General features: G+C 37.1%; 1 protein-coding gene across 7 annotated transcripts in view; it reads left to right on the top strand.

Moving 5' to 3' along the window:
* The window catches only part of cdk5rap2 (CDK5 regulatory subunit associated protein 2), a 37908-nt gene that overhangs the window by 592 nt on the left and 25059 nt on the right, over positions 1 to 12257 (top strand). For 6 of the 7 annotated variants that reach the window (XM_044143968.1, XM_044143966.1, XM_044143970.1 and 3 more), the window contains exons 2-12: positions 3112 to 3167; positions 5713 to 5774; positions 6392 to 6502; positions 7106 to 7182; positions 7284 to 7407; positions 7594 to 7772; positions 8144 to 8282; positions 8899 to 8952; positions 11501 to 11620; positions 11712 to 11831; positions 11915 to 12007. In XM_044143968.1, the coding sequence (XP_043999903.1) occupies positions 3112 to 3167; positions 5713 to 5774; positions 6392 to 6502; positions 7106 to 7182; positions 7284 to 7407; positions 7594 to 7772; positions 8144 to 8282; positions 8899 to 8952; positions 11501 to 11620; positions 11712 to 11831; positions 11915 to 12007 (1135 nt within the window). Of the gene's footprint in view, positions 1 to 261; positions 370 to 3111; positions 3168 to 5712; positions 5775 to 6391; positions 6503 to 7105; positions 7183 to 7283; positions 7408 to 7593; positions 7773 to 8143; positions 8283 to 8898; positions 8953 to 11500; positions 11621 to 11711; positions 11832 to 11914; positions 12008 to 12257 lie in introns of those variants that run through there. The other variant, XM_044143969.1, reaches the window with a different exon arrangement.

Genomic DNA, 12257 nt, shown 5'->3' with positions numbered 1-12257 from the left:
TTGACAGTAAATAATCGATCTGTACTTTTACCTAGCTTGTGTTATAAAATTATTTCCAATAGATCAATTAATCAAATCGTATAAGGACTAGACAATGATCCCTGTAGATGTAAACAGTGTTTTAAAAAAAAGAGATGTCATATCAATGTGATTGGATGATGCTGTGATATGACTGTGATGGTAGGGCGGCATTTGAGCTGTCATTCGGGGTGTATTAAAGCGGAAATTATGAGCCAATGCGCTCCAAATGTAGCAGCGTCGTCTCCCTCTTTGCTTTGTGCAAGAGGGGTAATTATCATGCTGAATTTATTTTCAGTTTGGGTTTTTTCCCCCCACTCGTGTTTTCCCTGACCGAAGATTGTGATTGTGGTAGGTAAACATACATTTTTACAGCGCTTGTTGAATTAGCTAGTTCATAGCTTTCCTGTTTCGCTGTGAAACTAGTTATATATGTGCTGTTTTGTTTACACTTGTATCGATGGTTGCTTCACCTTAAACTGACACAGTCCAGCTGTGCTGTGGAAAAGCGGTCGTGCAGGTGGTAAGCTTGCCTCCGTAATTTAAGATGTTAGCTGATATGTGTGGTGTGAATTACTTATTGGCTAATTCTGAAACCTGATTCATGTTGCTGTTTCAGTTTTGTTGAAAATATGAACTTTATTCTGATGGCTCGTAAAATGGGAGGAGTTTTGTTTTTTTTAAATAAGATTGTTCAAAATTATGTGCGCTTAGTTGCTTTTATGTTTGACATCTGCAGCTGAACAAAGTGAGAAAAAGAGGAAGTCATTGTTTACAGAATCTTGCATTGTTTCCATTGGAGGGGTTACTGACAAAACACGGAGCAGTCACCGTGTCCTCTTTTATGTTTTAGTTTAAATATAGGCCGTTTTTGTTATGTTGAATATGTTTAACAGTAATTTCTCTGCTACCGCTGCTGTCACTGTACTGTGTTGATTCGTCGTTTACACAGGAAGAGTCTGCTTGGCATGTGAAACCTCAGTGATGCAATGATTGTCCTCACAGAGTTAATGGAGTTGAGTGTTTTTTGGAGGAATATTGCATTACACTGGGCAGTATTATGATCGTTCTCACGTTACAGCAATTATTTTATTTTATTGAGCTTTTATTTAACTAGATAAAACAGTTGTAGAAAGAGATCAAGACTTCTTTCACAAGAGTGGCCAAGAAAGGCAACTGCATATTGGACAAAACAAATAGACAAAAAAAACAAACATAGGAAATATATAAATTATAATCAGTTTGGTTTTTTTAAATTACACCTTTACAAAAAAGTTGTGATTTTTGTAAAAAAAAAAAAAAAAAAAAATCCAGATTATTATTTTAATTCATGTTAACACTTATGACTCCAACTTACTGTAAAATGTTATAACCTGTTATATAAATGTACACACCAACACAGTGTTTGCTGTTGGTTAAAGCAGAACAAAGACAGGGAAGACGTGTCATACTCTAGAGATTATTTAAATATGTGCTTTTTATCTCTGGATATATGTAAATTCCTTAAAAACACTAACACTGGACAAAATGTTAAAATCTAAAATATTCTAAGATGGGCAGTGTCTTACAAAAGCGCTCATAGACCTTGAACCTTTTCACATTTGTGATGTTACTGCCATAAAGTTGAGGGTGTTTTATTTGGATTTTATGTGGTGCTTTGTTCCCCATCATTTTATAGTTTTGTACAAATAAAAATCTGAAAAATGTGATGTGCATGTGTATTCAGCCCCAATTGGTCAGTCTGAAGCAGTGCTGACCAGTTTCCCTGTTGCTAGTTATCCCAGTGTATGATGCTGATGCTAACATTCAGGGTAGAGTGCAGTGTTAGTTTTCTGTTAAGTCCCTTTTTATGTGCTGGCTCCCTAAATGGATTTCAGAGCAAATGGGAATTAAGTATTTATTCATGTAGCACTTTTCAGTTTTTTATTTGTAAAACATTTAGAAAATTATGTTTCATTTTCCCTCCACTTTGCAATTATGCAATACTTAGAGTTGTTCTGTTTCACAAAATCCCAATAAAATTAACTGACGTTTGTGGCTATTAGGTGACAAAATGTGGAAAAGGTCAAGAATACTTTGATAGGCACTGTAAACATCTGACTCTGTAATTATGAAAATACAGTCTTTCTTAGATTACATTTTGCCGTAAGTTTTAAATCAATAATTATTTGTCTTGCTGGTACGTCTTTCATTTAGAAGCTAAAGTATGTGTAATGTAAAGCAGTGGGAGGAAGTTTTTCAAGGCTTTGTATTATTAAATATGAAGGTCAAAGCACAGGGTGTGGAACATACAATTGGAACCACTTGGGTCTTTTGTTTTTATATAAAGCTCTTTCTCCTGTAAAAAAATAATTTTTTACAAAACAGCTATAATACATGCCTGGACACAGTCAGACTTGTTTGTTGCTGTCCAGATGTGTGTTGCTTTGTGCTTTGTTCTGTGTTAGAAACGCCACTGTCCCCTCACTGTGTGATGCTTTGCTGATTCCGGGCCACAGTACTCTGCTTGTCTAGCAAATGAAAGCTCCTTCCAACCTCTATTTTTTTGTCTCCTCCTCCCTGTGTGAACACAAGAGCTTGGCTGCCTCTGGCACATGATGTCACTTACACACAATTCTTGTTTTTATGTCTTTGAAGGGACCTCTCATTGCACCTTAACCAACACACTGTTTGCATAAACCTAAACAGGGTTTGGGTGCTTAAAAAAATCCAAGTAAACAGTTTGGGTTAAACATTTTAGTCCTTGCAGTCAAAGTCTAGCTCTTGGACCATACAAAAAGAAAAACACCAGTACACATGCGGAGAAAGGACTCAATGCCAGAGTGAATGGAAATGAAGCGGATTCATTCTGAAGCTATTTATGGAGCATCCTTAGGGCTCAGTGGAACTAGCTAGTATGAGCAATACATAAACAACATGCGTCCCTGTTTCTCACATGATGTATATCGAGAGCAGAGCTTCATTTGATATTTTTGATGCATCTTTCTTTCTTATATCAACAAAATTTCAGGGAGAGATAAGAGTAAAACTGCTAAATTATACTTGCATCACAACAGAATGCTGCACGATTGACAAATGAATGTTTGTTTCCAGCTGCCAGCTCCCAGACTCCATAAATGCAGGAGAGTTTGCTTCAGACAACATGACAGGTATGGTAAAGCTTCCTTTGTTTCTTTTTTTGCCCAGGTGTGTGATTCTCATGTGTATTCATTAATTCTGCTGCAAAATTGGCATGCCCTCCCACAATTTTATCTCCCAGAGCCTTAACGAGGAGCAAACAAGTGAATGTTGATCAGCAAACACCTTTCAAATTATATACTCACCACTTTGTTTGCTGTATGCCAGTAGTTAGTAGACTATTACATGAAAATGAATTAAGAACTATAGGTCATCATCATACGGAGCTGTTTTTGTCAAGTTATTTTCACTTTATGTAAATAGACACAGAAAAATCTGGCATTTTATATTAATTTTGTTTTTTGATCGATGTGTTTTTTTTATTTTTTAGAAGAGACAGAAATGGTGTCGGCTTTCACACGTATGAAGATTTTGGCACACTTGCGTCAACTCATCATTTTAATTTGAACCTTTAAACCTTTATCTCAAATAAACCTCCAATTAGAAATCTTTATTTGTATTTGTTAGCCTAAGTGATTATGAGGGATCATCTTAAATAAACTGTAATTGTAGTTTCTCTTATTTTAAGCAAATCCTTCCATAGTTTGCACTCAATAGATATACTTTCACAGTTTGCTAGTGAATTGTTTGCTTTCCTAAAAGAATATATTTTAGCTATTCTTTTATTCTCTTGTTGCAGATTTGACTCAGTTTAATAGAAACAGATGTGATGATGGTAACTGATTTCTGCTGTTTTCTCTTTCATTGCTAAAATGAGCAAGAGCATGAACATAAGCATGATGAGCTGTTGTTTTATCATTTACATTTTCATTACTTAAACATCCGTTTAGTAATTAAATTTAAAAGCTTGTTTGGCTTCTCCACTTGTTCCTTTTGATTGTCTCATGTAAATTTGTTTTTGGTGGCTGCGGTTGAAGTATTGTGCACCAAAAATAATATTTTCAGTTTAGTCTACCTAAAAATGCACTTTTCCATTTTGACACTGTCTGTAAAATCAATTGCTAAACTAAGATGGACTGCTTGTTTTTGTCTCAATAATCAACACCAGTAATTTTGTAGAACTTAAGTTCTTAGGCACTAATGAAGTACAATTGTATTTATTTTGCTAATGCTTCCTTTATTAACTTAGTTGTGCTTTTTGTTATATTTTAGTAATTTACCCTTCCTTTTATTGCATCTTCTCAGTATTCTGCAGAAAGTTGAACGTTGCAAGCTGCAGTTTCTTTGATGTCCTGTAATAACCTTCCTTGGCGTTGTAGGCAGCAATTAGCTTTAACACTTGACAAAAGTGGTTCTGAGTGGTGCCAAGAGGTTCTCGAGTTAGAGATAACATCAAAGCATTGACCTGCCATAAAATCGTCTGGAAATAAGTCTGAAAAATGTTACATGTCAAGAATGACTAAACGTTTATGGTATTTCACATTAGTGAAGATGCCTAAAACAGAAAAAAATGGGTCCCTTAGGCAGCTTTGAAAAGCACAGAATTTGATTTTATCCCTTTTTGAAGTTTGAAGATCTATGAAGGAAATGATTATAAAACAAGTTTGAGTTCAAACATAGCACTTGTCAAAAGGGTTACGTTTTGAGAAGTGCTAAAGTGTTAAATGTAGCACTTGTGTTAAAGTGCTAAATGTCCTTTAAATGATATTTAAAGGACAACATTTACCATTTATTTGCCAAGTAGAACTTTAAAGGATATATGTCCTAATGCATTGATTATGCTTTTTTGTTTTTAAGTTAGACAGAGGACCCAAAGAAAAATTTTCACTCATGTATATTAATTGTTGAATAATCCAGAAATAGACTGTGTTATAGATTTTCAAGTAGAACTGATCTAAGTAAGGCCAGAACCCAGAAAAACAACAACGGTGAAATACCCCCTTTACTATATTAACAAAATGTAAGTCTACTTCAGCTTAGGCTTGTTTCATTAAACTCAAGGCAAATGTCTTGCACTCAAAAGTTGAGAATGTAATAAAAACTGTAGAATAAATCTGGAGAAGTATTAAATACAAAAATGAAAAAATAGGAATCATTTTTTAGACATTAACCATGTCTGTTGGGTTCATTTCAATGTGAAAATCAACATAATGCTTACGTGGCAAAATATTCTGCTCCTACTAACCCTTCTGAAGAGAATAATTTAATGCTAAAATATATTTTTTATTATTTCAAAAGCATTTAATGTTTGTATATATTTAGGAAAAATGCAAGTAAGAGTGTATGATACACATTCATTGCCTGTTCCTGTTGAGCAGGAGCAAATTGTGAGTCAAGAGTTAGAGTTGAGAAATGTTTTGTTGTTGTACGGTTACATGATCAGCTGCTCACTGCTTCAGTTGGCTCAAACAGGGAAGCCCTTAGAAGCTGTTTCTCCTCTTGCACCTCCCCCCCAAAAAACAGAAACTTCTTTCTCTTTTGCTTTCCTTCTCTCTGAAATAAAGGAAGGTGAATGTTTAGCTTTTAATTTAACCTTGATGGTTTCTACTGCGTTATAAATTCTGTTCTGAAGTTTTACCTTAATGTGGTGAAAATGAGCTGTTTGCTGTTCTTCAGCACCGTCCTTTCCTGAAAAGATGTCCCCCGTTAAAGCTCTCACCATGAAGGACTATGAGAATGTGAGTAAATGTATCGACTTTACACTTTCTTTCTTGCATATGGACAATCGCTTATGATTCATTGCGCTGTAATGAAGTAATTATGGTACACGGGAAGCCGGTTGATAGTTTAAAGTTAACGCCTTAACCCACCGCTTTAAATGAGCAAGTTATGAACTTGATCCACTATTTCCTTTAAACCAAGACACTCCATTTATGGACATTTGGAAGATGGAGCGTGTGTGTAGGAGGATGAGGGTTGAGGTGGGCTAAACTCTGCATTTCAGCATTTGAATGGAATGCATGTTCAGGTTCTGGGCTCATGCTGCAGACTGGCTGCACGATTCGAGGCTTATAGAGGGGTCCAGAATTCTACCTCCTCCCTTCAGCAGTGCACCCAACCCCCACTTACCAGATGTATGCTGCTCCTGACCCTCCAGCACAATGATGCACAGTCTGCTAAACACGTACAAGCCTCCCCTTTCCTTTGAAAATAACCACACATGCCCCCTTTATGCATTTGTGCAAATACTTTTTTTCACAAATATTGTTTCAAAGATTTGACTCTTTGCTGTGTAGATGTCTTAAATGCATTTTATGTTTAACAGTATTTGATCAAATACCTTTATGTTTAACAGCAAATCACAGCTCTGAAGAAAGAGAACTTTAATCTGAAGCTTCGCATTTACTTCATGGAGGAGCGTATGCAGCAGAAATGTGATGACTCCACTGAAGATATTTTCAAAACGGTATTATTTATTTTGCATCAAATGCATCCTGCCATGGTATTTAGTGTCGTGTTTTATGTCTCCAGCTAAAGTTAAAAGAGTTTGGAGGAACAGATCAAAAGATAATCTAGATTAAAGGTCCTAAGGTTATCTAATGGGATCTTAAAGCCTTTCTGTCCTTGGCCTCGTTAGTTGCACCAATCAGGCTTTTCCTGGCCCTTACAGTTTCCAGGTTTTTGGTGTTATCTGACCTGCCAATTTTAAACTTTTATTTATTCTTATTTTTTTAAGGATTATAAAACAAAAATGTGCTGAACTTTCCTTCATAGTGATGTTAGGTTTGAATCCTAAAGAAATTAAATATTATTCCAGTGTCTACGTCAAAGCATTAATCCCTAAAGTGTATCTTGTTGATGAATTCACTGACTGAAAATAGTGGGAGTTCTTAGATAGGAACAGGAGAAAATAATAGGATTTTCAGTGTTTGACCCACCGATCAAAGCTAATCAAAAGAAAAGTGGCCAGTTCCGATGTCTGGTAGATTGATTGGTGTATCTCAACTTTGAATTATTATTTTTATTGTCTGTTTGAATTTGCTCTTTATAAAGTTATAACTCTTTTTAGAATATAGAGCTTAAGGTGGAGTTGGAATCAATGAAGAGAGAGCTAGCTGAGAAACAGGAGCTGCTTGTGTCTGCCTCGTACGTATTTCAGCAAACTCATGTCGACTGGCAGTAAATTTTCTACTATTAAATATGGATGTACTAATTAACCTGAGGTAACCTGTGAACGTTCATTTCAGTAAAGCGTTGGAAAGTCTAGCGGGTCGAGAATCAGGAGAACCCCAGCGAGTGAGAGAGCAAGCTCAGAGGGAGATGAGCGCATTAAGAGATGTATTCAACAAAAGGATAGCAGAACTAGAACAGGTGAGTCCAAAATAATTTAAAAGATAAACATCATGTTATACTTGTTATATACAATATAAACAATGTGTCCAGTTCTCTTATTTTTAATTATTTTTGCTAGATCAGCATTAGTTTTTCTAGTTAACCTAATTAGTTCTGGAAATGTACAGTAGCATAAAAAAACAACATATTTTTCCTTATTTGCAGACTTTACAGGCAGCAGAAGAAGAGGTTGAGAGGATGGCTGCCATCGCTGAAGAGGAGAAGCTTAAAAATATAAACATGGAGAAGCAACTTCAGGCTGTTGCTTCAACAGACATCCATGCCCCGTTTTCTCTCCCCAGAACAGTACAGGATTTACAGCAAGCTCTACAGAAGAGTGACGAGTAAGAAAGAATAAGATTAAAACTGGAGTTTGTAACTTTATTTTAAAAAATATATAATTTTTTACATAATTTTTAAAACACCACCACTTGGTCTGAAACATTCAATCAGAGCCAGGAGCCCTTATACTGATCAAAAAGTTTAAAACATCTTTAACATGAAATGATCATTGTAACTGTATCAATGTTCTAAACAGAAAGTACATTGTCATTTAAGAACAGCATATTTATTTGAAGGTGTAACACTATCAATAATAGATACAGAAATATCTGCAGTCAAATGGGAAAAACATCCCGTTTGACCTGAGAAGTAAATGAAAGTTGAACATGTTCAGAACAATTAATACACAAACTGTGTTTTTTACTAATTTCAGTGAAATCAAGCAGCTCAAGATCACCGTAAAGAACCAAGAGGCTTTGATCCAACAGAAGAACAGTGGAGACTCTCAGACAGATCCACAATCAAACAAACAACTCTCTGAGCTCATTGTAGAAAAGGACCAGCAGCTTAAGGTGTGAATTAAAATTTGTCGTACAGATTAGTTTTTTTCTAAATCTTTTTCTGTCACGTCATCTGAAATTAAACAATTCAAAGGTTGTTATGATACAGACATGGAGAAAACGCAGTGGTAGTAGAATTCCTGCGAGAAAAAGTTTTTTTCCCCTAGCATCTTTCATAAAAAAACATTTAGTCATGTCCCGATTGTGCTGTTATGATCGCTGTCTAACCAAGTGGCTAATTTGCTGGGCCCTCCACTTTTCCTATATGTTTATTGTATAAACATTCTACTTGTAAATAGTCTTTCTTACAGTAGAATTGTGGACTTCAAATTGTTTGGATATGGTCTTCTAACCTTTCACATATTGATGGGCAGAAACAGTTGATTTTCTAAGGTCACTGCTGTTTTTCCAGCTGGGCAGGAGGGTGGACACATTTGCTGATTATCAGTTAATCACTAATGCTTTTGATCAGCTGCACCTGGCTGATGCTTTACCTTTTAAAATCCTGAGAAGTAACAAGGATATATTTAGGTTTTTTTCCAATGGCTGTAAGGAGAGTGATGGGGAGTTTGTTTTCCAATGTCTATGTAAGCAACATTAAAAGGACTCTTGGGTGTCTATTTTCCAGGAACTGAGGGATGAGCTTCAAAGAGAGAAAGACAAAGTGCAGCCAGACCAACAGGTTGGTGGTTTTTAGATATTTCTACAAACTCTTTAAGAAAATGTTTAAAAAAAAAATTTGGCACAGTGACAGTGGTTCCTATTGGACCATTTGCTGTGATTTTTCTCAAATGTTTCACTTTCTTTGTCAAATCAGACCTTTAATGTGTTTTGGTCAAGATACCCTAATCACAACAAAAATCTTAACAGTGTGCAAGATCATTCAAATATATAGATTGTAAGTGCCCACAGGCAGTGTTCTAAGGAACAAAGGTTTGGTGTTGCTGTGGGTATCTGGAAACATTTAGTTGCTGGATTTGTCTTGCTTTTGTCTACTAGTGTGTGCCTCCTTGGTTTTTTTCCCCTCAGCTTTAATAATGAGGGACATCAGACTTTCTTTACAGTAAATTTGAAAGTCTGGGGTTTCAGTGTGTTACCACTGGTTACACTTAAGCTTGTTATTGTCAGTAGAGGAAGGCTGACGCTTAACTGTGTTTGCTTCTTTTTTTTTTTTTGTCTGATACTAAAGCATATAGAGCCCAAAATATTAAATAACAGCCTGATGCATGTACAGATTTTAAATGTCTTGGTTTCTATTAGGATTAGGTTGATATGGACTTGAAGCTTTATCACAATACTTTGTGATTCTGTTGTGATAATGATAAAAGTGACAATAAGAATTATTTATTCCTCATATTTTAGGTAACTCTGCACGGCGCAGCAAACAAAAATGTTACTCTTGAAAAACATGCCCATTTGTAATATGCTTTTTTCAGACAAAAGTCACATAAAGAAGTGTAATTTATATCACTAAAGTGCACACAGTAACTGCATTTAATCATATTTTAAAATCAATTGATATTTATTGATACTCTCATTGAACAAACAGTGGAAAAATGTGTAATTTTGAGAATAAGGATAGTTCACGGGTTTTTTAACCATCATTTATTGGAATTTATTGTGACAGTAATAAATCAAAATCTTGTAAGAAAGTTATCATGATAAATGGTAAAGGATAAATGCCCATCCCTACAAAGAATGGTTTTATTGATTGAACACTTCTTGACGTGCACAGAGTAGTACTAGGTACTTTTGAAATGTCCTGGCTGCACCGCAGACACAGCAGCCTCAGAGGATTTGATCTCACTGAATACGTGGGGGAGAGGGACAGAGAGGCGGAGGCAGGGATTATTAAGGCTTAGGGCTTATTGTGCTTTGCACTCGGTCATTCGCCGCTATCCTTGCTTGCTGATGGAGAGAGAGAGAAAAAATGCAATATGGCTGGACTGTAGCTGTTAGGATGATAGCCATTAAGTCACGGGACACTTGATGTGGCAGACATAGGTCTTCTGGACTTAACCGAAGTGGGTGATTGTCGAAAATCCAAGGCTCCATGAAGGACCCGTGTCGTATATGTGGTGTCCGTCTGGTGGGAAGCCAGTGCCGCTGGATATTTAGTTCATCGGGGAAGAGGAAGCTGCAGGTCATCCTGTCCCACGTGTTGGGTCGGGAGGTGGTCCGTGATGGTCGTGGAGAGTTCCTCTGTGGAAAATGTGTGTTCCAGCTGGAGAAGGTTATTCAGTGTGATATTAATATCAACCAGTTGCAAGATGAGCACAACAATAAGATTCAGAAATTCTTGACGGAGAAGGAACACCTGATCCAGTGCATTGTCCATATCTACAACAGAAACAATCCTAGGAGTAGTTCTAGGGGAAGCGCCCCCTCCAGGACTCCCCTCAGGTCCTCTGAGGTTGGCAGTCCCGATGTGGACACCACGTGTCAGCCACTCTACAAAGGACTGCTTTTCAGGGAACATGGGAGCGTTGACGGGGAGAATCGCATGAGAAGGTGTGTGAGTCTGGATAGAATTGTCGGTAAAGGAGCGCTACCTGGTCGCTCTGGGCTTCGGAGCAGCAGACTGGGATCAGGCGCTGGGCTAGATGGATGCATGAAGAATATCGGACTGAGTGGCACACGTCACCGCTCACAGAGCATGTACCTTGATCTGGTGCAGCGCAAGGGAACGCTGTCTAGGCAAGGATTCAAAAGTCACTCCACTTCTCTACAGTCTCTCAACAGAGACTTCTCCTCTGACCAGCCTGCAGATCGTCCGCACAAGCGAATACTTTGGGACTCAAAGTTGTTGCTTTCTGGGCACGGTACCAACAGTGACCCAAAAAGAAAAGTTCAGCCAAAAGCAATGCTCCACAAGTCCTCAAGTCAGCCATCTGTAATCTCTGACCTAATCCAACTCCTGCGCTGCATCTCTAAGCATCAAGTGTCTGCCCCCTCAGGCAGTCGTATTCCCGTGCTGAAGAGGTTAAACACTGGCGCTCCCATTACTCGAGCCAAACTAAGAAACAGAGAGGCAGAATGGAAGTCTCTGCAAGATCTCACTGAGGAGTTTAATGATCAATATGCCCCTGTCAAAGTAAAGGTAGATAATGTCAGTAATGGTGTCTAGGTCGATCTGTATCTTTTTAAGTGAAGTGACGAATGCTTTACAATAACTTCTTTCATTTGATTTTTATTCTCTCTTTTTGTGTGTGTCTTTTGATATTATTTAGAAGAGTGATATAAATCGATTGGAGTCCATTAATAAAATGCTGAGTGAAGAGCTCAGCCGGGTAAAAAGCGCCAATGAGAACATGACAAAAACACTTGAGGATTCACAGAATCACAACAAGGTACAAGAGGCATTGCATTCTGCTACATGTTCCCTAAATAACTGAATGTGAAATATGTTGTATAACATTATTTGCTGTCTGTTGTGGATAGACCATGTCTGTGACGTTGGAGGAGAAGGAGAATGAGCTTGACACAGAGAAGAAAAACGCTCTGAAGAGAGATAAAACCATCCAAGGGCTTTCCCAGGTCCTCAAAGAAAAGGAAAAAGAGGTTAAGATATATTTAAGAACCAACACCGTTATATCACTGTTATGTCATGCCATGCTCTTGAAATGAATTTGTGTATTTTTCAGATTGAGGAACTTTGTCAGGAGATTGAGGACAGGGATGATGCTTTGGCCAAGGCCAGAGAGGCTGCACATAAAGCCCAACTGCAGAAATATCAGGCATGTTGTTCATACTGTATGTTATAGAAACTAAGGCATCGATCCTTCACTCTACTCTACAATGGAGGTTTCTCTCTTCACTCTAGATCTATATATTCACAAGTTTCTTAAGATACTTTGTTCAGATTGAAGTGTTTTTGAAAACAATTTAGTACAGGTTTGATTAGCTTATATAGATTTAGTTTGATTCTAATTGATCTTTTAGAAAACTATAAAACTTAAGTGGCCATTCATTATTTATATGTTGAAC

The sequence above is a fragment of the Gambusia affinis genome, linkage group LG17 (genome assembly GCF_019740435.1).
Source record: "Gambusia affinis linkage group LG17, SWU_Gaff_1.0, whole genome shotgun sequence".
In the NCBI taxonomy this organism is placed as follows: Eukaryota; Metazoa; Chordata; class Actinopteri; order Cyprinodontiformes; family Poeciliidae; genus Gambusia; species Gambusia affinis.
This window is presented reverse-complemented; position numbering and strand designations above follow the sequence as displayed.